General features: G+C 39.5%; 1 protein-coding gene across 47 annotated transcripts in view; it reads left to right on the top strand.

Moving 5' to 3' along the window:
- The window catches only part of Nrxn3 (neurexin 3), a 1,548,305-nt gene that overhangs the window by 522,349 nt on the left and 999,883 nt on the right, over positions 1–26,073 (top strand). For all 47 annotated transcript variants that reach the window (XR_013106667.1, XR_013106666.1, XR_013106665.1 and 44 more), the window contains one exon: positions 2,681–3,064. Coding sequence is in view for 44 of the 47 variants with exons in the window: in XM_076921537.1 (XP_076777652.1) it covers positions 2,681–3,064 (384 nt within the window). In the remaining 3 variants the exon portion in view is untranslated. The remainder of the gene's footprint in view (positions 1–2,680; positions 3,065–26,073) is intronic.

Raw genomic sequence — 26,073 nt, 5'->3', positions numbered from 1 at the left:
CCTAGTCAAACCACAACAGTACCCCATTAATTAATGACTACGTTAACCCTGTTTAAAGAGCTAAAGAAATCTTTAAGAGAAGCCATTAGGAGACACAATTCTCAACTTCTTCCTTTTTTGAGAGAATAATTTCATTTATTCTGTGAATGTTTCATACTATGCTGGAGCTGTAATGACTCCCACATCACAACATTGTTCTGAGGGAGCAGCCTGAAAAAGCACAAAGATGGAATCATGGTTCAGAGGCAGAGTAAAATGCTTCATGTGGGAATCACGAGATCTGAACGCCAACACTCAAACTCAATCAGTTTTTTTTTTTTTTTTTTAATACATAAGCTGAGGGGCTAGAGAGACAAGTGAACAGGCTTAACAGTATTTACTGCTCCTGCTGAGTGAGGACCCATGTATGGTTCCCAGCATCCACACGGTGGTTCACAACTATTCACCAGCTTCGAGATATCCTATGCCTTCTTCTGACCTCCTCAGGCACCAGGCATGCACGTGTGTGCATGTGCATCTGTGCACATGTGCGTGCACACACACACACACATACACACACACACACACAAACACGCACACACGAATTTAAAACACTTAGACATATAAAACAAATCTAAAAAATTAAATGTATAAAATGCTGAAAATGCTAACCAGGATATTATTTTTTTGTCATGTGGGTTTTTGAAATATTAATAATTAAATAGGCAAAGCCCATTTCTCTAGAAGAGAGCTTCTAAAGAGAGTTAAGAGATGGTTGCTGACTTAACTTACCCTAACCACACACCCAGAGCCCTTTGTGCTCTTTCTATTCTGTTCATTCTCCTGTTGCAATTCGGAGTGCACACACCATATCTGCGATCTCTTTAATCTCCTTCGGCCCTTGGACTGTATGCGTACTGGCTGAGACAATTGAGACCCGGACAGAAGAAGTAAAAACAGAGGCTGAATAACGGACAGCACAACCTACTTCTCTCTGTTCCTACAACGCATGTCAGGAATAATATTTAAAGAGAAAATGATGCTGGCCGGATGCTAGCTAGCATCCTTGTTCATCTCTGATTTCTCAGTTCAGGAAAAAGAGCTGTAAAGGTGTTGGGGACTGGCACAGAATGGAAAAGCCATGGAAGCCCAACAGACTCCTTTCATTTTCCCAGGCCAGGCAGGCACTGGGCTTGCACTTTCTAAAAATCTCATAAAAATCTCATTTGGAAGAGCCCATTATTTTGCCCCCTCCCAGGTTTTATCTTTGTCTCTGGGCCCATCTCTTTTCATCTCTTCTTGTTTGTTTAATTATGAAAAAAATAACTTCCTCCCACAATTAGGACAATTAATAATAATAAACAATATAATAAATAATAATAATATATGCATGCTTTGGAGGACATAATTTTATGGAGTTGATTCTTTCATTTTACCTTTTCCATGAGTTCCAGGGATCAAACTCAGGTTGTCAGGCTTGATCCATAGACATTTCTGCTCAGTGAATGCGCTTACACAGTCCCTTGAGGTTTTGTAAGTACCATTCTCTCTGCCAGACATGCACTTTCCCTTGCATTTTGCAGGTCTGGATCGTTTTCAACTTTTTGTCTTAACTGTTCTCCATATGGAGAGGCCTTCAGTGAGTACACCCTTTAAAGCAGATCCTATGAGCTGCTTTCATGGCACCCATTTGGCTATTTCTGTAACAGCTGCTATTAGCTAATATTCTTAGATTATCTGTTGATTTTCTGCCTCTATGCTCTGCAAAATCAGCTCAGTAGGAGGAGGACTCTGCCTGACAAGCCTAGCACTGTGCCTGAAACTAACACAAGGGAAAGAAAAAAAAAGTGTTCCCTGTACATTTAATGATGTATGAAGAAACACATTCCATCCAGGTGCTGTGGCTCACACTTATAGTTTCTGCACTCAGGGAGCAAAGGCAGGAGGATGACTGTAAGTTCAAGGCCAGTTTAATTTTCATAGACAGTACCAGGCCAGGTAGGGCTACTTTGTGAGCTTCTGTCTAAAGCAAAACAAGTACACAGGCCAAAAACAATAACTGAAGCAGTCAAAGGCAGCACACAAAATTTTGGTTGACAGAGTGGGCAGTCGATGCTCCATCTATAGTGTACTCATGGATAAAGAAAACCCCATCTTTTGGGGAACCAAAAGAAACTGAAGAAGACATACGTAATACAGACTCAATCTGTCCTCGGCTTCACTGTGAGGGATCGACACATATGAATTCCTTTAATCGTCACAACAACCTGTTAGTTGAGGATAATTATTTTTTCCCTTTAGGAATGAGAGGTGAAATCTGCTCTTCAAGACTGTAAAGCTGGCAGTTGGCAGAGCTGGGATTTAACCTCCTTCTGCCCTATTTTGTATCTTATCTCTCAGCAGATATGGTTATGGAGAGAGGATGTACTGGAGTTAGTCACTGGGTTTCTTTCTGAATCCTTTTATGGCCCAAGCCACCATAGCTTCAGGGATTAGAACCAAGTGGTCCTTCCCAGAAGCTTGTAGCCATTGTCTCTCTGGTTGCAGTGTTGTCTCCTGACAAGGAAAAACAGATCTCCTCACTCACTCACTCACTCACTCACTCACTCACTCACTCACTCACTTCGTTTAAGCAGTTCCAGAGTCTCACCTGAGACCTAAGAAGATCCTTAACTTACGCTGTGCCTGTCTCCCATTCCAGGTACCATATCTGTGAACAGCAGGCGCACGCCATTCACTGCCAGTGGGGAGAGTGAAATCTTGGACCTGGAGGGGGACATGTATCTGGGCGGGTTGCCGGAGAACCGAGCTGGCCTCATTCTCCCCACGGAGCTCTGGACTGCCATGCTCAACTACGGTTATGTGGGCTGCATCCGCGACTTGTTCATTGACGGGAGAAGCAAGAACATCCGACAGCTGGCTGAGATGCAGAATGCAGCAGGCGTCAAGTCCTCCTGTTCACGCATGAGCGCCAAGCAGTGTGACAGCTACCCCTGCAAGAACAATGCGGTGTGCAAGGACGGCTGGAACCGCTTCATCTGTGACTGCACTGGCACTGGCTACTGGGGGAGAACCTGTGAAAGAGGTGCGTGGTCTGAGTGGAGTGATACATGGTCCAGGGGACATCTTTGCTCATCCTGTGATTTTTTTCTGCTTCCAAACAATAGTATTGAGTTCTGTGGTTTCTGGAACTCATCCTTTCTAGTTGTGAATAACCAGTTAAATTTATTTAAGTCAGTTAGATGGTAGAAAGGAAAGATTTATAAAAAAAAAAAAAAAAAAAAAAAAAAAACAAAAAAAAAAAAAAAAAACACCCCCATGGTCACATTACACATTAAATATCTTCTATGGCTATTGAAGGTTCTAGAAAGAACCAACTGGGTGTTTCCTTTAGTCCTTGAAGTCACATTTCCTTGGTGCTTTCTGCTGGCTGACTCTTGGCTTGATCTCCAGAAGCACAATATTAAACAAAATGTGTCTGTCTGTGCTGTCATGGAGCTGCCTGTCTGTTGGGATTAAATAACTACTTACAAACATAGTGAATTTTATACGAGGCTGAGTGGTGGAGTGGTTATGAACATGATCTCTGGAGCCAGTTGAGGTGAGAATTTGGGCCCTCACATTGTCATATGAGCTTCTCCAAGACAGCATCTCTGAGGCTTGACACACTCATTTGTAAAAGACAGGCAACCAAGAACCTACCTGATCAGATGCTGATGATGATTGAGTTAATGGGTTCCTGGAATGTGAAAAGCATTTAAAACATGTTAGTGATTGTCCTATCATTAGTTATTAGTATCAACATCATGAAGGTGCAGAGGAGCAAAGAAAGCCAGCATGCTGCAGGGGTTCAGATGGCATTTCTCCAAAGAAGCAGTAAAAAAGTGATATGGGCATGAAGTGGGCGTTAGTTTGGCAGAAGGGCAATAGGAAGAAGTGAAATCTAAACCAGAAGGGTAGTGTGTACTAAGAGTAGATGTGAGACCAGAACAGAGGGAGGGAGGTTGGATGATTTGTTTTCTTCTAAACAAAGTCAGAATGGAATGGGAGCATGAAAGCTTTCTCTAGATGAGAAAGCTGACCCTACAGAATAGGCAGAGTCCCATGGGTCTCCTATCCATGCACAACTTAAAGCATTTTTGCATTCAACTTACAGTTTGTGCAAAAAAGAAGATATGCGAGTTAACATAAAGACAACATCGAGACAAGAAGATTCTTGTGCAAGCCACATCTAGATGGCAGCTTGCTCTATCGTATGCTGGTTATGGATTACAATCATCTCCTTTATATGAAAGGTCATTCAACACAATTAATAATTTTTTGAGGACCTCAGTTCTGCAGCTTTGAGGATAGGATATAGAATCTGCAATAGACATACCTCCTATTTTTGGGAGGGTTTAGCATTTATTTGGCTAAGGAGTACAGGGTTTTGCAAAAGAAGTTAGCAACATGTATTCTGCTAGAGGACAGAGAAGGATGTGGAGAGCCAGAGAAAGAGGGAATGTCTTGAAGACATACCTTCAGGGCTTCATTGCTGAAGATTACCAGTGGTCAGAAGCCCCAGAAATTGAAGCTATGATGATGGCAGAGACACTGGACAAGGGTGGAGTGGTGCTGAGCAGTTGTTTCCAAAGAGTGTTTTTGTGAGGTTCACAATGTTACTGAAATCGCAAGCCTTTCTAGGTCCCCTTGATTCTCAGTATCTTTTCTTTGGTGATACCGATTCTAAAAACTAATTATAGACCAATCCTTAATATGTACGATGTGCACTCCACATTTCAGCAAACCTGTATTTCAAGAGAACTGCAAGTCTTCCCTACAGTCATACCAAAAACAAGGCACAGGATATTAGGGTGAAGGAGAAAAGGAACGATTTCTTATAGTTTTGAAATTTAAATTTAAATTCGAATCCACTGCGTTTCTAAAGCAGCAACAACCATAATATGAGCTAAGATGAGGAGGCAGCCATCTGGAATAGAAATAGGCCACATGGGGTTGCTAAGTCTGTCAAGTGCCTGGACTCTTTCCAAATATCTTTGTAGGGTAGCCTACCCTGGTGCTGGTTTGGAGAGATGGAAAGGTCATTTGATCTCTGTGATGGAAGAGACTGATTTGATGTAAGGCCAAGGTATTGAGGATATTACACTGTCTATAAAAGCAATCTAAGAACAAAAGTTTACCTCAGACATCTCACCTCTTCCTCTTGTAACTCACAGGCCTTGAAGTGTTAGAACCAGGAAGCAGTGACTGGAGCCAGCTGTTCAAGGTGTTTATGAGCTCACCTATTCCAAGGGCAAATCAATGAGAGTTGGTCCAAAATTGGCCAAGTACAGTGAAAGTCACTGCATCTTTTACATTGTCATTTTTGACTAGTCATTAAAAGGCAGCTGATTGGGGATATATGAGGGACAATTATTCTTGGTACAGTGCAGCCAAGAGCCATCCATTCTGGCCAAATGAGAGGCAGCTTAGCAAATGTAAGACATTTGATCTATATATCGCTCAAATCCCAGACGGTTCAACGGATTGTTTTATTCCCCCACTAATTGTTTTTTGCCCCTGTATTGTTCCTGACACCGTGTTCAGAATGAATCATTGGACTGGAAAAATGAGAAGACTGCACTGTTCCTGAATATAATAGAGCTTCCCAATGACATTGTTTTTCCTCATTGAAACTGCTTCCTCAGTGGAGACTTTTGAGTATTTTTTCTTCGGTTTTATATATATTTTTGGAAACCTAAAACCTTCTAGATACCATGTCCAGCAAAAGCCATAAGCAAGTATTTGACACGGCTCCTGCTTTGGATCAGGGGACTAGTATGTAGTCATCTAAAAGAAGTAAAGGGTAATGTCAGACATGTTTAATGGGCAGTAGGTGTTACGAACATGACCATAATATAGGGAAAAATATTATGGTCAAATGTGGAGCAAATGGGTGGAGTAGCCACTTTTATATAATGGAACTGAGAGTGGGTGAAAAGAGATTGAAAGTGCTTTGTATTTTCTTATTCTTATTTCTAACAAAATTTTGTTTTCCATTTCTGATGTTCAGAACCTATAGGCATTCCTGAAGAGTAAGAGTGAAAGAAGTGTTTCACAGTCTCTTTGTGTGGGAATATTTGCCCCATTTGGCTTAAAGACTAGTTGTTCCATGTGCCAGAATATCACTGTGATCACTGAACTCTAATTATTGCTCTCATTTTTTATCATCTTTTCCCTCTATTTTTTTTCCTGGAAGTTCTAATGTTACATCTAAAATTAGTCATTTGTACCAAACATCATAAGACTAAGAAAATTCCCAAGAAGCTGTGTCCCTGAGCTTAAAAGAACCATGCCTCCACTCACTTAGATGACTTATCTCACAGTAGGAAGTTAACTATTAGTAGGAGCCAATGTGAATGAAATCAAGAAAGGGAATGTAATGGTGAAAACTTCAGTTCAGAGATGGGTGTGGCTCAGGAATGACACTAGATGAAGATTTCCAACCATCCAAGTAAAGCTGGATTAATGACAAACTCTACATCAAAGTGGTCCTCTCCCCCCACACTCCCCAAGAAGGATAAAGCAACAGAACTAGCAAGTATATAAGAATGGAGACTAAGGTAAATTTTCTTGAATAGCTTTCTGCTTAGTTATCTAAGCCACCTTTGTCTCTAATTTTTACAAAACATTTCTTTTTTCTGTAGAGAGAAGAAACTCTAAATACTAACTTCTGAAAGTTGACTTGATACTTAATTTAGCGTTTTTTTTTTTTTTTTTTTTCCCAACAAGGCTTACCACCATATTGAAAATATATGGATGGTTAGATCTAGTGTTATTTTTATGGTTAGCCCTTTTGGTGTCCTATTCATAGCGAGGTGGGAAGCATCTCTGAAATCTAAAAGCAAAAGCTTTTAGTAGCTGCTTAATTGTAATCAGCTACATTAAACATTTGGAAGGCCACTTTTTCCCCTCTGAGTCCTATAGCATCTTTCTTTTAAGAAAAAGAAAAGCATTATTTGGTATGTTTGTGTGTATGTGTGGGCTCAGGCACAGGTAGGAACATGGAAGTCTGAGGTCAGTTTGTAGGAATTGGTTCTCTCCTTCCCATGTGGTTTCTGAGCATTGAACTCCAATTATCATTGCTCTTACCCAGTGAGCCATCGTGCTGGTCCCTATAATGTCTTACAGTGGACAAAATTACCATTGAATCTGTCCTATTCTGCCCTAGAGACTTCCTCTCTTGGCAAGCTAAGAATACTTGACCTTAATTAACATAAGGCAGTCTTCTTTCCACTGTGGCCAACCTGTTAGTTCAGTTGGTGAGTACCCCGGTAAAGCAAATCTGAGAATTTAATTCCTTAGTGGATCGTCAAGCTAAATTTGAGTTGATTGTACATTCTATGTTTGTCTTTAAATAGCTCTGTATAAATATATGTGGGATTGATTTAGAAAGAAAGTTCATACTTCTGTCCAGAAAATAAGCTATGGTACAGTGCTCGGAGGCAAAATGACCTTGTGCGTGTTTTAGAGTCAGGCAGACCTGGAATCCTGTGTTGGTTCTGTTACTAATTAGCAAGATGAAACGGAGGCCCTCGATCTTGATCTGTGTCTCAGTTCTTTATCTATGAAATGAACATTTATACTTACTGCCTAAATATTTTGCTTTTTTGTGGGGAAATTTCTAGAACTAACTATGACATCAAGAAAGTGGGGTTTCACATAACGATTATGTAAAAAAAAAAAAGTGTCAATCAATGATTATCTTAGAGAAGACAGCAGAGCATTTCTAGGGACCCCAGGTCACTGTGACTGAGATCCTCTGACCTCTGGGTTCTGAACGCTTTGATTCAGAGTTTGCAGTTTGCAAAAATGAGAACAGCTCTATTTCAGATTATTGTATTTGTGTGCCTAGTGATCTGCTCTGTCCAGTTAGGCAGTAGCTGGAATAGCTACGACAGATTACCTACACGTATCTGTGAAAGTGACCACTCAAGAGGAGAAGTTTGGGAGCTCAAACCATCTCACTGACTTCCTGACTTCTAAAGGTTAAGAGCTTGAAAACAGGCGCTTTTAAGTTGTTAGGCAAAGAGGCTGCCACATGAATGGCCTTTCACATTTTCTCTCACTGAGGGTTTTTCTCTACTAAGGAGAGCAGCTCATAAGAATGAGGAAACACTGCATGCAATATCTTCCATATTTCATCCCCACTAAGCCAGTGCTTTGCAGAATTATGGGCCTTCTCAGGTGAGTCATGTTCACTTAGGACAATGTTTATGGTATATTAAAACAATCCCTGAGAGGGAAGATGGGGTTCAATTATTTATTCCTTCGGACAGGTTAGAAGTCCAAGCCTTTCACCTAATCAGGAGAGTAGATTGGATTTTTCTCAGCATAAACTGAGTATATACATATACATCTTACATATACATCATATACATCACATACATCATATACATATACATAATCATATATATATATATATATATATATATATATATATATATATATATATTGCTCCTTTAATTTTAAATCCCTCTTTAATTAAGGTATATAGAAGATAGAACAAATGACAGAGACAACTGTGGATCCATTTAAGCTTTTTGACCTTTGCTATCCTGAAAAGAAATACAGGCTATCAAACTATAAAGGAATGGTTCTAAACTTGAGGGTCAAGACTTCCTTGGGGGTAACATATCAGATATCCAAAATAGTGGATATTTACATTATGGTTTATAACAATACCAAAATCAGAGTTATGAAGTAGCAACAAAATAATTGTATGCTTGGGGTCACTACCAAATGAACAATTATATTAAAGGGTCACAGCATTAGGAAAGTTGAGAACCACTGCTATAAAATAATTAGATGCACATTAAATAATTCTTTAAAAGCACAAGAAAGTGCCAAGAATCAAGAAAAAGTTTACTCAATGTTTGAACACAATTAACTAGCCATTACAAGAGTTTTAGCTAGCCTTTTTCATATTTTTAGTTTGACTGTTCTTATGTACAGATATAATCATGCTGCAAGAACATTGTGTTTTCCTTTTCCCACTGAATATCATATTGAAACCTAAAATATATCTTCATAATTATTGTATATTTATACATACACATGTACACATGTGTGTGCACATACATATAAGCCACACATATGTGTATCCATATGTAAATTAATACAGTCTTATGGAACTATTCCCCTTGTGTTCATTCTTTAATAGTTAAGGGCAGAAAACCCTGACCCATAAGGCCATAGATTGTTATAGACCACTACAGCCATATGAAACTGGTTCAGAGTTTTTTGGGTGTTTTTTGTCTTGCCTTATTTTGGCCATTGATGATGAATGCTGAAATAAAACACTAACTATGCTCATGGAAATTAAGTGATTCTGAGAACATTAATTATAGAATTAAGATAGATAGGACATGCTTCTCCCAGGCTCTGTGATTTTGTTTCTATGTCCTATATGTGTGACAAAACCAAGAATAAAGGTATGAGGCATCCTAAGTGTCTTGTTCCAGCAGAGAAAATGGAATCAGCATGTATTTCTCATGTTTATTCATGGCCTCATTTTCAGTCAGCTCTTGGGTTGGCCATGTGCTCCTGGGTGACAGTAACAATAGCAATCCCAGTAGTAGATTCTGCCTGGGAAGGCAGAGGCACTAGTTCCAGAGAGGCTGGAGCCTGTCATGTGAATTTCACTCATATATCATATGGGAATGAAGACATTAGAAAGCAATATAGCTAGTAGACTGCCTTAGGTCTTCTGTGTGTCATTCTCATTTTTGGCAGTTGGAGAAGCCCAGAGAAGTTGGTATTACTCTGAATCGGAGCTAATGAATAGTTAGACTTTGTGGTTACTCACCCCTATTCCATTTCTTTTCACAACACACTACATAGCCCTTTTTCTCCTCACAAATACAAAAATCTGGATTCCAAGATCAATAAGGAAAAAGTACATGAAATATACTTATGTGCCCATTGTCTCTAGCACTGTGATGTACATATATTCATGCTGTGTGGTTTTTAATTTAGCATGTTAGATCTTTGTTTGGGTCTCTGCTCACCCCCTTTGTTGGCACTGTATCAAAGGTTATCCTTGTACCAGTGATGCTTAAATTGAGATCTTAAGCCTAGGAATCTCCATGGAAACCCAAAGTTCTATATCCTCACTTTCTTCTTTGCATCTCAGTTTAAAATATTAAGATGCTAATCTCATTGAACAACCATTGATACAGGGAGCCCTTCTTCCCTACATCAAAGTGACTTTACTTTCTGTTTCTCCCATCTTAGTAAATGGCATTATTATTGTTCATGGGAATTTTGTTGTTCCATTTTGTCCAAGAACCAAGTCCTGGTAGTCTTCAAATGAAAGCATCTTGCATCTGTCCAGTTCTTTTCCTTGGCAGTGTATCATGACAGGACATAATACTGATATTTTCTTTAGATAACTAGATAGCAAGCAGAACATGAAAATGAAGAACTCAAATTTGTTCTGTGACATCTGTTGAGTTTTGTGTTGCAGTAGGCAATTAATCTCTACTAAAATCACCCTAGCAGTGGCTCTAGTACATTCTTTACTACCCTCCCTAATGTTCTGGGTTTTCAAATGAAAGACACATACACACATGTAGCCTTCTATCTTAATATGTTTTAAACAGCTCAATGGCTGTGACACTCCCAAACTTCCATGCAACTAGTACCTCACCTTCAACACTCTTGAGTTATTACTTACTGAGACCTATATTCCATCTTTGCTGTCCTAGACCCAAGTGGGGAGCAGGGGAGATGGGACCACTCTTCCCCAGACAATTACATGATTGATATGCTCTTTCTTCTGCACCTCTCAGGCCTGGACCTTATGCTTTTTCAAGCATAGCAGTTCTAAATCCTTCTTCATCTCTCAGTCTCCTTGCCTGAGAGTCCTAATGTCCTGTCTCTGTCCCCTGCCCAGCCACTAGCCACTTCATCTTTATTTACCAATCAGAACCAGCTGGGGACAAGGACCCTCAGTGTCTTACATGCAAACTGGCATACACTTTTAGAAACTCAATTAACATAACACAAGCATTAGACTAAATCCACAACAGTAAAACACAACAGCAATAAAATTCTCTGCACATTCAACACATTCCTTCCTTCAGTAACTTTAGATTCAGAAGCCTGGTTTCTATAAAACTGTAGGAAATGAAGTTATGATGCTTGTTATTAAACTCCAACCTTGGGGCAGCAATGCAGTAAACATGTCTCCAGATTCTTTCCATATCAATCTAGGGCAGTGGGGTCCTAAAGACAGAGTTGTAAAGGACACACTTCTGTGTACTCCTTGAGCTTACAATGTAGCTTAGAGGATGGGGACATATCTTTGCACTTTAATGTCATCTACGGAGTGTGGTAGTTCAGGTAGGTAACCATTGGAATAGAAAGACATAGCAATTGCAAAGTAAGATGTGACAACGCAACATAGCACTTAGTTACCTGTTCTGGTTGGAATAACTCACTGGTGTGGGAGGCAACAGCAGCTCTGGACTCCAAGGTCAAATACAACCATCCGGGTTGTTTCCACTTATCTCCGTGTCACTGAGGAGAGGTTTTGCACTGTGACTGTGTTCCCCACCTCCCGGGATATCTAGATCCTTTATTTAGATAGATGACCTTGAGGTAGTTATTTGGATCTTCTGGCCTCTCTGTTCTATAAGAATAAAATGAGGCAATTGGGTTTCATGCTCTCTTAGGGCCCTGCAACTCAAACACTCTGTGATTCTCAAATGTCATCAGCTTGGCAGTGACTCCTCTGTTCCCAAAAAGAAGGATAAAGGTGAAGGAATGAAGGACAGAACAGGACTTTGAGTCCCTGTTTCTTACAGTCTGCAGATCTCTCTAGGTCAAGATGCTGGCTTTAGTTATATTAACAATATAAGCAATGGAATTTTTACTTTTCTAAAGCAGTTATGCAAGAATTGGATGCTTTGTAGTATGGAATGCACTTCGGGTTTAGGTTATAAAAGATTTAACTGATAGGTTAATAAATACAGTTTGGAATTTCTTCAGAGAATTAAAAGGCTATCTCTATTTTGGCTTATTATCTGTGATCTCTGGATAGATAGATAACGATGTATATCTGAAAAGTGGGTTTCCTATGAAGTATACAGCTCATTGACATCATTCAAAACCCCATTTATTTTTCTTACGCATGTTTGCTATATCATTTAATGAATCTTTGGTGACATCCAGCACAGGCCTCACATTTAGCCTTTTATATGTCCTCCAGTACTTTCAAGTATCTCTTCCCCATGACCAACATCATGTGATATTGTGAAGATGTATCATGGTTCATGAATGAACAATGTCCTATTTCTTCTTGGTTGGTGTCTGAAGTACTCTGATTGTTGTGTTCCTCCTGTTCTAAAGAAGAGATTGAGAGTGTATGGTTCTGTTATTCTTAAATTACTAGAAGGGACACTGGAGACCACCATACACCTGCATCTAGCCAGAGAAATTTGAGGGCTAGTCAATGGTTTGGTGCTGTGCATGAAAGCTGCTTATACCTGTTTATGAACAGTGGCTGCAATGTTCTCAAAGCAGGGGCGTGATGGCCATTTACATCCCTGCACAGAACCTTTGTTATTGTGTTTGCTAAAAGTGGCTTAACTGCCAGCAGACATCTGCCTATTATAGTACAATAAATCGAGATGCTGTTGAATTATGAGGAACAAGTACTTCAAAACAGCACAAGGGGACCATTGCCGGCTGCTCTATCACTGCTGGCTTCATGCTTCCTTTCACAGATAGACAAATCCTTCTTTGCTCCAGTTCGGATGAAAAGGAAAGTTAAGAGAATGACTTTTCATTTAAAGGAATTATGCATCTGCTCTATGTTAGGTTCTTAATATACACTGGGCCATTTCACACTTACATCCTTTCTGCAGATGATGTATTATTATTATTACCACTCTCTAGTTGATGAAATTAGGGCCCAATTCGTTCCAAAGTACTGAGTATGCTCTATGTGCCAGCTAGTGTGTTTAATATGAGGGAGATTATGATTCTCTTCATAAACTGATTATGATGGTCTGATGTCCAAGAATGGTAGTATTCAAGTGTGGAGAGCAATTCGCAGGCTGCATTGAAGACACTAGAGCTGAGGTTTGGTTGCAAAAATGAGAAATCTACCTTCCAGGAATGGAGAAATATTACTCCAAGCAGAAGGGGGGAAATGTGCAAATGATTAGCACATCCATGCACACAGGTGCATGCCGCATTGGAACCAAAGTACATAAGAGGTCTAACTAAGGAAGGGAGAATGGAAGCTGATTCTGGATACATACATACATACCTAACAGAGGTCAAAGGAGTCAATGGGTCTTAGTGATTGCACATAGTTGAAAGGTGGCCAGCAGTGGATGAACACAAGGGTGTGGCTTCCAACGCCCATTGTTTCACATAGTGTCTTGAATAAAGAACTTGGGAGGAATATGGGGAAACAAGGCCACCGATAAGGGAATACAGCAAGGAATCCCACTGACATCTGCTTCGGTACCATACTATGCTTCAGTATTCATACCTACACATAAAATAATGGCAGTGACTCTCTAATAGTCTTGCTGGGGGCCTCTGTTATACTAAGCACATGGTGTCCCCAGTGTGGCCTCCTCTGAAGCAGAAATTTGGTAAACTGACAGTATGAAAAATACATTCCGGAGGTAGTGAGTATTTTCCAGTTTTCTATTTCAGCATAGGACACTGACCAGAGCTTAAAAGCATGAAGAGGAAACCACAGCAGGACACTAGAACAACATTCTTGGCTTTATATTCCAAGTAGCCAGAGGGTAGCAGGCAGACATGTGTTACGCAATCTGTTAAAACTGTAGCAAGCTCAATGTAACTTTGGTATGTATATACATCATAGGAACCATAGCTGCACCTTGGCTCTAGCCACCTTGCAGAAGTATCCATATTTAAGATAAACCAAGAAGAGATCAGTTCCTGAAAGGCAGCAAGTCTCAGTTTCAGTATCTTCCCATTCTGTTCTCTCCATAGTTTACAGCATTGATGGCAATTCTAAAGGTCGTGTATTCATGTGTGTATAAATCACACGTGTATAGTTTTCTCTTTCATGTATAAGACAGTCGTCTATTTTATTTGATTGCACTTCTATTTTAATTCGATCTGAAGCTAGAGGGAAGAGAGAGTAGACATGAAATCCATATGGTGAAGACACCACAAATCCCAAATGTAAAACTGGGTTGGTCCAAAGAAAACTCTAGAGTAGAAATGATGCCAAAATGATGTATCTTGTCAGTATGACAAGGGTGTGGTTACATCTGTCACAGTCACTCCTATTCCCAGCCTCAATGAGGACCTGTGTTCTCCAGCAGATACTGAATGGATCTAATAATAATAGAGAAAAATCATCTTGGATCTGCATTTTATTCTCCTAGAGTTGGATGTTCTGTGACTACTCTGTGAAGATACATGTTTTTCCATAATTGTTTAGTGAGCAGTAGAATGTACCGTTCTAAAACCGCTCAACGAGTCTCCAGTAATTCATTCTCCTTGGCCATATTTATCTGAAACCTTGGTAACTGACTTAGAAAGAAACTGTCTGAAGGGAAGAGATGTGCACATGTTTCTTTTGCTTTTTCTTCTTCCATCCCTTTGCAAGCCACACATGATAAATAAACACAGTCCAGCAGAGAGTATTTTGGAGTAACAAACGCATTTGGGAGTCAGGGTTGAAAATCCTGGGTGTGAATGACTCTTGAAAGACCCCCTTCTGTGGACTGTTGGACAGCTATTTTCCTGGCAAGTAGATGCCATCTTTCTGGGAGAAGATCATTTCATGCTTCTTAGCGTGTTTAACCTTTACAGCAAGGCCTTCCCATCAAAATGACAATCCCCAACAGAGCTTTGTAAGAGGCTAGTAAATCAGAAACCTTATGAAATCTGGAGGATTAGCATGCACCCCCTACTTTGTTCCCCCGACCTCCCAGGGAAAGTAAGTCCTGTGCCTTTCAGATTTTAATCTTCTCCACAGGCCCCTTGTCAGAAACTTCCTGCTGTGGCCTGCTGGCATTTGAATATTATTTTCTTATAGTTGCTCTATGGTCACACACTGGTACCAGCTAAGGCTGGCACATTCTTTATCTCCATCAGCAATGTTGTAAAAGAAAGATAACTGCTCTGATTTTTTTTTATTTTAGTTGAATTCTTTACACCCCTAAGACATCCTTTCTGGGTCTGAAGATAGTGTTTGATCCTTAATGTCACTATGCCCACGATGGCAGGGTGATGCTCAAAGCCATAATCTTTACCCAGCTGTCTCTGCTTTCTTTTTCCCATTGCTACATCTGAAATAAAAACCACTGCCCGCTCCAAGAAGCCCACATTGTAGCCACTACAAGACAGAATCACATCTGGTGGAAATTCACCAAGTCAAGACTGTGTTGGGAATAACAACTGAGGGAAAATGTGCTGGCTAGTCATATGTCAACCTGACACATAAACTAGAGTTATTTGAAAGGAGGAAAACACAAATGAGAAGCTAGTGCTATAAGATCCAGCTGCAAGCATTTTCTTAATTAGTGATTGATGAGGAAGGGCCTAGTCCATTGTGGGTCTTGTGAACCCTGGGCTGGTGGTTCTTGGTTCTATACGAAAGCAGATTGAGCAAGCAATGGAGACCAAGCCAGTAAATAGAACCTCTCTCTATGGCCTCTGCATCAGCTCCTGCCTCCTGGTTACTGCCCTGTTTGAGTTCCTGTCCTGACTTCCTTCAATGATGAACAACAATATAGAAATATAAGCCAAATAAACCCTTTCTTCCCCAACTTGCTTTTTGGTCATGCTGTATTGTTGCAAAATAGAAACCCTGACTAATACAGGAAAACTCTATGACAATTGTGATAGCTGTGCAAGAGACTGGAATTTAGGATAGATCAACTCTTCTGCCTGAGTTATAGGGGAGTATTTATATAATAATAAAAACCTCCAAAGTTTTGGAGGCTAAATCAATACCTGCTCCATATACTTTCCCTTGAAGGAAAAAAAAAAAAAAAAAAAAAAAAAAAAAAAAAAAAAAAAAAAAAAACCTTAAATGTTCTATGGGAATGTTTACCTAGGTTTTTTATGAGCTGTGATAAAGACTTGAAATGGGCAGCTTAATTATTACAATTTAACTGTAATAATTATTCTATAATTCTATAGCCAAAGAAGAGAAAGGCTGCTTCCATTCTTAATTTGTAGCTGAGGAATTGGGGTCAAGCATAAAGGAACTTGCTCAAGGATAAATGAATTAAGACCACCCAGTTAGAACTCAGTTCAGTGGGTTCTATGGATCTTTCAGTTATGAAGCTGCACTTTTATGATCAATACTCCCTTCTTGTCTATGCCAAAATGGAGCTTGCCCCTTCATGAAGCAGTGTGTTCATTTATGGTAAAAAATTTTAAAAATATGTATTACATGAGCTGAAGTCTCTATTCTCCATCTCCTACTCCTCCTCTTTTCTTCTTCTTCATTGAGGAGTAAGCATATTTACTTACAACATATGAGAAGTCTCTTTCCAATGTGTTTCTATTGATCTTGCTTCAGGCTCTGGAACCCATATTAAGATGTATCCTGTGAATAAGCATTGGCTCATTCATTGACTGGCATGATGTAACACATCTTCGAGCATCTTTTTCAGGAGGCTGAGACTATAAGACCAGGAGCTCAAGGATAAATACTGAGTTCAAGTTCAAACTTACCTATATCACAATAACTTGTCTCAAAACAAAACAAAACAAAAAAAACAAGAACAGCAACAAAAGATAAACTGAAATGAGCATAACAGAGTCTAGATTCTTTTTCTGACATGAACACTAGAGATGATAGAAACAATCAATTGTAAAACCTTGTTTAAGGATAACTGGTCAACCTTCAGATGATTAGAGACACCTATTGTTTTACCACTGGAATTTCCAGTTATTCTCAGGATAAGCTTCACTAGTTTCTTTAACTAGTATTTACATGTTATAATTTGGTATTCCTTAATAATCCAGTAGTCACTAAATAGAGTCAGGAAATATAGGGGGAAGGCCATGTGTTCACTGAAATAGACAATAGCTTCTTGTTTAAGGACCTTTGAGAAGCAAGCCATACCTGTCTAAGCTGTAGGAGTGCATTATTGGAGCAGTAATGAAGTTGGGTGTTAGACATTACATGTATAGATGGTGGATTTCTGTTTCCTGTAGGATTCACATTTGGTTATTTGTTATCCCGAAAACATGTATTTGTCCCACAATAGGTAACCTATTTACTGCCTCATTTTATTTATCAATGTGGTCCTAGATTGAGTGAAGTTAACTTACACATTTCAAAAACAAAGCTGATTGGACTGCAGGAACATCTCAGGATATCGCTGATAGAGGAAATCGTAGTCTTGCCAAATAGCAGCTAGTATAAAATCACAGGATGCTAGAGCTGATCCTGCTAGGTAGGGACTTAAGAAGTCAGCTATTTTGGTGCTCACAATTTATAAAGGGAGCAGTGAGGTCAGAGTAGGTGATATGACTTGCCATCACTTGGGTAGTAAATAGACACAAGAGGACTCCTATGTCAGCATTTTGAATCCTGGTCCAGAGCTGTCTAGCCTAGATCAATGTCAAAAGGTCCTCTTGCTTGCTATGCCTTTCAGCTTGTCTCCCTGAAGAGCTGATAGTGAGACCTTGGGATAGTGAAGCTCAGAATCTCTGTATATGGATCTTTGTGAATTTTTACTTGTAATAGTACATTTATTTATTTCAAATAAGTTGGTAATTAATTCACAGTAAGTAACTTATGACCTAGAGAATCTCACTACTCAAGTCTTATATTATCAACTCATCTGCTTGAAGAGAGACATGTAAAGAAGCAAGCTGAAAATGCAGGTCCTTAATCATAGCCACAGAAAGGGGAACCCATAAAATGCTAACCTGTAGTAGAGAGTATAGTGTTGTATGGAAGGCATCAAATCAACTGAAATTCACAGTTAAGATTATATAAAAAGAGACCTCTTCACATTGATTAAATGTGTGTGGTATGCTGGGTATAATTTGATACTTAAGATGTACAAGGTTAGAAGCAAACAGCTAGATTTGATTGACAACTTGCTCTAAGTGTGCTAGTAACCCCTCCAAGCCTTATTTTTCTGTTCTCTGCAAATGTTTCTCAGGTGCTTGTGAGGCTTAACTAAGATAATTATATAAAAGTCTTAGCACGATGCCTGTACCTTTGTAGCTATTTCATACGTGAGTAGTAGTTTTTCTTGTTTCAGTTTGGAACAAGCTTATAAAGTTCATAGCATCATCTATATTTAGACAAATTAAACCAAGTAGGAGAAAGATTAAAAAACTTGCCATAGTTACTGTGTTAGCCGATACTGAAAGTAGGGATTATTTTTCTTTTCTTTTCGCTTCTTTTTTTTTGTTCAGCCTAGGCATGTTTCTTTCATCAGGTATTTAAATGAGGGAGAAAGAGCTATAACAAATGGTGATAGTCCTGCAACCCTCCCCCCCCCCCAAATAAAATGAATACATAAACAAAGAACAAAAACAATAACAAAAAGCATAGAGAATATCTCATTGTGTAGCCTGTAGCATGTCATAGTGTGTTCCCTCTGTCTAAACATCTTCACTGGCAAATGTTCATTGCAATGAGTCATTGGTCTGGTCCGAGATCTCTGGTTTCTGTAACACCATCAGTATTAGATCTTCACCAGGACTCCTTCCTGCTATTCTGTTGTTGCCCTGTGTTATGAAGATCCACAGCTTTGGGAGAGTAGAACTGGCCCTTTCAAATGTTCCAACTTATGCATATGATATAGATCTTGGGGTGGGCCAACTTAGAACCCTGGCTCTGAGCCTGGGTGTTAGCTGAGCTGGTCAGTCCACCAGTTCTCCCTTATCGGCATCACCAGGGTGAGTTCTCCAGTACTGTTTGGCTAAGCTACCCAATGCCACCACAAATAGGAGGCAGGCTCATCTCTCCTGTTCTCATGCCCCTAGCACCTATGCTTCCATAGCCAGGCCCACTGTGCTGCCCAGTCAAGGTGCAGGCCCTACTCTCCCAAGTGCTGCAGCCTGAGAGTGGCTAGGACAGTTCTTCCTCTCTCACGTCTTTGAGAGGTTCACCGGTGCCTTTATCATTAGGGCCAACTCTACTATGTTGTAAGGTACAGGGCTAAAACATGTGAAGAATACACTATGGAGGACTAGCAATTCCTCCTTGAGAAAATGACTTGGCAGCCACAAGGGAGTCACTCTCTGTCTAACGTGGAGTTTTCTGAGCTGTCTTTATATAAATCGAAATAGATGGTAGTGGAGTGATTGGAAAGAGATATGTCCTTGAGCCTTCCATCTCTTCTTGACTATGATCTATTAAAACACATTTAGCTTATTTCCTTTGTGAATAACGTATTTGACCTCTCCTGTTTCCTTTAACTACAGAGCAACATTCCCGAGGGTTCTGATGGAACAACTGATGTAATGAATCTTGACTTCGGTAGGATTGTTACTCTATCTTCATAAAAGACAATTCAATACACCAATATCTAGATTATAGCTTTGTTAGGCATGCTTACCACTATTGGGAGAACCTTCATAAAGAGTTATCATTAGTGGGTTATTGCCAACATTATAGGGCATGGATCTTCATTTTAAAAAAACAAACATTGATTTTTATGATTCTTAAAGTAATGTATGTTCACAGCAGAAAATATAGCCTGTAGAGAAATTTATTAATATACTCCAAAGTAATCCATTACTTATTTAATGGCAAAGATAAATTAATTAAAAATCAACATAAATATGACAACCATAAATGGTCATTAATAGCATATTTATATGCTTTGTTCTTTCTTTTTGAGGCAATGTATGTGTCTATAAAATATGTCTTAGTATTATTGTAATAATTTGAGTCCTTTTTCTTCTGGTTCTAAATTTTCTAGAAATTATTTTATAATCACATAATTATAGCCTGATTTTCATCTAGTACCACATAATAACACTTGCCTCAAATAATAAAAAAAATCTTCAAAACATGATTTTAATGACTTCAAAGTAGCTGTATTTTCCAGCTGTTGCCTCAGTAATGTTGTCAACAATCTATCCCAGAAGTTAGTGGCTTATAACAAATAGTATTTAAATTTTATACCTATATATCTGAGGATGGGTTGGAGTGGCTCAGTTCCAAGCTGGGAAATGGCTGGCCATGCCTCAAGGCTTCCGTTTAGAATTAGCTCTGTTCCATGGTTTTCATACTTTCCTCAGATGGGAAGTCACTCCGGGTACATTCTACTCTTGGCCCAAAGTAGGAATGCAAGTGAGGACACAGAAGAATCAAATTCTTTTGATGTCTTAGCCAATATTGCATACATTGTCCACATTCTCTTGATTAAACAAAATCATAAGGCTAAGTCATAATGGGTATGGTTGTATACTATAGACAGTATGGTTGAATATAACAAGCTAAGATAAAGTGTGCTAATAGATGACACTCACTATAGATAAAGGTTTCCAACAAAGACAGATGGGATAATATTCTGTATCCATTAGAGTGGAAGGTAATGAGCTAAGATGAAGTAGAATAATATACTATATTCACTGTAACTGAAAATACCAAGCAAGGCCATATGCCTTATCTACTATAATGAAAGGTATTGAGCTAAGGCAGGAGGGATAATGTATCAGATATACTATAGTGAAAGATACCAAGCCAAGATAAGTGGAACAGTATACTATATTCACTATAGCTGAAGGTAACAAGTACAGAGGGGAAAATATGCTTTTTATCTACTTTAGTGGAAGGTAACAAGCCAAGATGAAGTGGGCTAATATATTAAACTTGCTTTTGTGGGTATGAACAAAAAGCCAGATATACATGATATGGGATTATAAGTTAAAAGAGGGAAAATGTGAGGAGTGAAGATTCATCCAACAGTGGACTACCAGATGCTCTGTTCAATGGTCATAGATGGATCAAAGAAGACAAGTTAGTGGTCCTCTCTTCTAACCTCCAACATGCCGCCATGTAAACAGTTGTCCAAGACTATTCCAACACCATGGGCTTCAGAGAAGATTTCAGGTTTCTCTATGATTGCAGTTCTAACCTAACTTTCTTACACACTAGAGTTTGGTCTCTGGCTTCACAGATATCTCCCAGGCCAGGTAAGAAAAGGCTTATAAATTTTTGTGTGCAGAGAATGGTTGTAACTACTATTTTAGACTGTCTCAAAGAGATGACATCTTATCCCATAAGGGATAGTTTTAGAAGATCATCAGCTCCAGGATCTAGAGATTAAAAAAAAAAATTAATGCAAAATCTGAGAGCTGTTTTCACAAAACCCAAATGGGAGAGATTAGGAAAGGCCAGTGAGATAAAGCATCCAGACTCAAGGATTCTCCAAAAATAAGAGTATGACTGGGTTTTTCTTTGGTTTTTCTGAAAATTGAAGATCACTGAACTATACCAATTTACTTTTCAAATCTGGAATCCTTTCTTCTACTTAGAATTTTATCAAGACTTTGAAGAATGTACACTGTTTGGGGTTTTGATACTCTGACTTAATTATTGCTGCCTCTGTTCTGCTCTTAACACACAGATTCCAGCTTCTCAGTTGACTGACCCATTAATTTTATTTCTTTTTTTGTCTGTATCTTACTTTCAGTTGGCATTAAAAACACATGCTGCTTTCCAAATGAGATGATGACCTCAGAAAGCTACAGCCATGACTGCTCTACTATCTTCTGTTTCATGCTCCCTCATATATATATATATATATATATATATATATATATATATATATATATATTATTATATATTAAATATATAAGAATTCAGGTCCGGTGGTAGAGACAGGCTCAGAGCATGAGGGTGTTCACTTTTTATCAAAAGCCTTACAAAATCTGACTTTTAAACCTCTCTGTTGGTTCTTTCATATTTTTGAGCTTTATAAAATTTGTTTTGATCATATCTACCACCCCTCTCCTGTTTTACAAATCACGTACTATGTGCTAGATAACCTGAAAATGTTGTCATTATTTTATTAAATCTTACTACTACAACTCAGAGAGGTTGGCCGTCATGGTTGGCCGTCATCACTTTAAAATCCACAATAGTTCCCAGCCCTAATAATAAAAATGTTGGAGTCATGCATATATTCATTTACTTGGACAGTTTTTAATCACTTATTATAATTCAACGCCTTCTCTATTTCAGTCCTTCTTATTGGACGTGTGTGCGTGTGCGCACACACACACACACACACACACAGAGAGAGAGAGAGAGAGAGAGAGAGAGAGAGAGAGAGAGAGAGAGAGAGAGAGAGACACACACACAAAGTCCAAGCTAAGTACCTACTAAGCCCAGAAAGAGGCTTCTGGAAGAGCCTACCTAGTCTGTGTAACTCGGTGAGCTAAACTGGGGCAACTCTGGCTCAGTCTGTGAGTGGTAGGCGGTTCTTGGTGGTGCTGAGCTGAAGCTGTACTCAGGGCTGAGCTGTGCTACCCAACACCCATTTCCCACCCCCAGGTAGGGGAGGGAACAAATATACCAAGAAGCAGCAGAAAGGGGTGGGAACATTTGCAAATTAATTTCAGAAATCTAGTCTTAGCTATAAACGACAGCTGTGGCTTTAATCATTGAACCGGTCTTTTCATTCAGCAGCAGCATGTGTCCCCGGGGGAGTGGGGAATTATTGAGCAGTTAAGTCCTTAGAAGCTGCTTAGGGGCTAGGAAGCAGTCAGCAGGGGAGGATGGGTAGTTTCTGGTAGTACCCCTAGTGTACCAAGCACACCCGATATGCTGCCATCCCAGCTTCTTCCCAAAGTCCTTGGAAATGACTGTGGTGGGTCTGTCAATCAGCGAGAGGGGTGAGACTCACAGTATTATACGAGTGAAGTTAATGGGGTCAAGAAAAACCATGTCCCAGCCTTGGCCTGAAGAAGCTAATAGATTTCCCAATGATTAAGGAGTAAAGAGTTCAAGGGGAATCGTCCTTTTCCATCTATCATCACCAGCAACACAACAGTGATAACAATGACAGCAACTGCAGCCTTGAGATATCCTAACAGCCGCATCAGCAAGTATTGCCCCAGCACTAACCTGCATCTCTTAACCTGTACCCACTGTTCAGTGAGAATGTACCACATGCTGTACATCCCACTAAACGCTGGAAACGAAGCAGGAGTGCCAGGCAGCATGGCTCTTCCCCACAGGCAGCTGCCAGTAAAATGTAGAGGATTTAATGGCATAGATGATGAACTCAAAGCTGGGCCCCAAAGAGAGAAATGGATACTTATTCTCATCCCTTATTTTCAGCCCACATGGGTCTGGACAATAGCTGACACGGAAAACATACCATTTCCTCCCATTTACCTTACAGACTTCACCCTTATGAAGTGATGCCTATTTTGGCTTCCTTTTGGATATTGCTGCCCAGCATTGTCAAGGGACTGGGAACACCTTCCTAGAGCTCTATGTCACCAGCCTCAGAACCATCTTCTTTTCTACTTGTTGTCCTGATCCATTTCAAGGATGATCCCCAATCCTGAAAATAGAGGATGGTATGACAGGGACTCACCCTGTCTCATTACTGCTTCCTTTTGGCTGCCTCCTCCTTTGCCTTTTGTTTTAACGATCTTTTTTTGTTTCTCATCTCAACATTCTGAGTAGGCTTTTAAAGTAAACACAGCAAAGGTATGCTATCAGGAGAGCCATAAGAAGGCTGGCGAAGAGAGGCACTGTGAGTAAAGCAAAATGCAGGGCATGTTTAGGCAAGGGCCATGCAGTGCTTTCAGGGTTAATGGGCCCATGGAAGAAATAAGAACATCGTAGTCATAAAGTGTAAGGCCCATGGAGCATGAATATGGATTTGAATGAGGAGATATGCACCGCCTAAACAGTACCACAAGGGGCTTATTAAGCTTTCTCTACTTTCTGCCTAGGTCCACCTTAGAGTGCCTGTTCTTTCCATACTCCACCCTTAACCATAAACAGGCCATCACAGACTCTCACCCCTTGCCTTCAGGTCCAGATTAACTCGAGGTGTCTTTCTCCTTTACCAGGACCCCTTTTGCTATCTCTGGTGTTCTTCCTCCTATGTCAAGTAGGGAATTCCATCCTTGGAAGTTGGAGAATCACTCATGAATAGTAGTTTAGACAAGCAGGGAGCCTTTCTTGTTTTATATCAAGAAGTTTTGATCTGGGTGTCCAAGGTTCACAGCAAATACCAGCAAAGCCTTATATAATATATTCTGTTCCCTTTCCTCCACTCACAGCAGGGTAATGTCTAGCCTAAGTTTTGTTGTGCCAGATTTGCAATATGGTTTCTACACAAGCAGACATCACACACTACTGCTGAAGGAAAAGAAGAAAAAATCTTCAATTGTTCCTAAAATCTCAGATAATCTTCCACAGGACTCTTGAATCTTAAAAGCCCATATGCCCATCCTAACACCAACTGCTGGAAGCTAAGATGCAGTCACCAAGCCTAAGATGAACCAAGTATGCCTTGCCTTCTGTGCCTGTGGTAGATGTCTACTATTTTGAGACAAGGTCTCTCAAATCCTTTCCTGGCAAAGTCCAGGCTACTATTTTGAAGGAAGATAGAGACACAAAGACTTTAAATAAGCAACAAATGGCTTCCATTTTCAGAGTCCTTCTGCCGGTCTTTGGCATCTTAGGGCCTCTCAATTGAGGGATAGATGTAGGAATGGGTATCTCTTTATGCAAAGTACATTGACATTCACACCAGTATCTTTTTAAGTTTTTGACACTTCATTCTACTTTCACATTATCAGAGCTGGGCCTCAGGATCTGGATTAGAATGTTGGGAAGGATTTTTGGAGATTTGCCTTTCCAGTAGAAACTAGTTTTGTGGTTGTGAATGTAGCACCACTAACTGCTTAAATTGAATCCATATGCCCAGAACAAACATCATTTAATGTTTGGGAGATGAAGGTGATTTTCTATTCTTCTCATTGTTATAATTAAAAATCTCTCCCTCTCTTCCCTCTCTCCTCTTTTTATTTCCATCATCTGGTAGTAAAATCCTTTGAAGAGGTAGAGTAAAATCCTTACCTTCAACCTACAGTACAGATTACTTATTTTAGAGGAAAATAAGAAAGATTTTATTCATACTAATCATTTTCCCCACTTCTGCTGCCATGTTTCTCTCTTTTCACATGATGCCTCTGTAAAAAGTTTTTATTTGCATCTAGCGTCCACTTCATGAACAACAAAGAGCTAAGAACAATACAATCCCTGTTTTGCCCAGCATCAAAGTACATAGCTCAACCATAATAGCTCTTATGACATAATTATATGCTATAATTTTCTTTCCTGAGAGTGTTGTCTTAGATTGTAATTTATATTTTTCTGGTTATGACAGTGTTGGCACTTACGTTTTATTTTATTTATTATTTAACTTTTTTTTACTATTATGGATAAAAAAAACCAAGGGTCTTGGATGAATAAGCATCCTAACACTAGTCTACATCTCTGTGCCCATCCCACACACGTTAATTACACATCTTTAAGTAGACATGTAAATATCCTGTTGAATGAGACTATGCGTGTAGATGAAAACAACTGTGCTGTGGCCTCTGTTGTCTTCCTTTTATGTATGAGAAGATTTAGGAAACAGAGGTTAAGACTGAAGTTGAGGAGGTGCTCTTCTTAGGTACCCACTGTGGCTGGTTGTCACAATGATAGGGGTGCTTCCCTTTAGGTGCCTGTTGGCGAGATTGGAGTGTGTTCATCACTTTCTCACTATAATGAAATACCTAAGGCAGAAATATCTATATCTGTGTTTGTGTCTGTGTCTATATCTATCTATCTCTATCTCTATCTCTATCTCTATCTCTATCTCTATCTCTATCTCTATCTCTATCTCTATCTCTATATATTTCCTTTATATTCCAGTTTTAGAGATTAAAAGGCATGGTACCTGCTCTTGCTCAGTTCTGTTGAGGATGTTATGGCAAATGGCAGATGGAAAAAAATGGGAACATGTGTAAGAATAAGCTATCCCATGTTACCAGGACTGGACAGGATTGGAGCGTCCAGGATTGCTTCTTTTGTTGCCCTCTCTTGGG

The sequence above is a fragment of the Arvicanthis niloticus genome, chromosome 23 (assembly GCF_011762505.2).
Source record: "Arvicanthis niloticus isolate mArvNil1 chromosome 23, mArvNil1.pat.X, whole genome shotgun sequence".
Taxonomy (NCBI): domain Eukaryota; kingdom Metazoa; phylum Chordata; class Mammalia; order Rodentia; family Muridae; genus Arvicanthis; species Arvicanthis niloticus.
The sequence above is the reverse complement of the archived record's forward strand: the minus strand, read 5'-3'. Positions and strand labels throughout refer to the sequence as shown.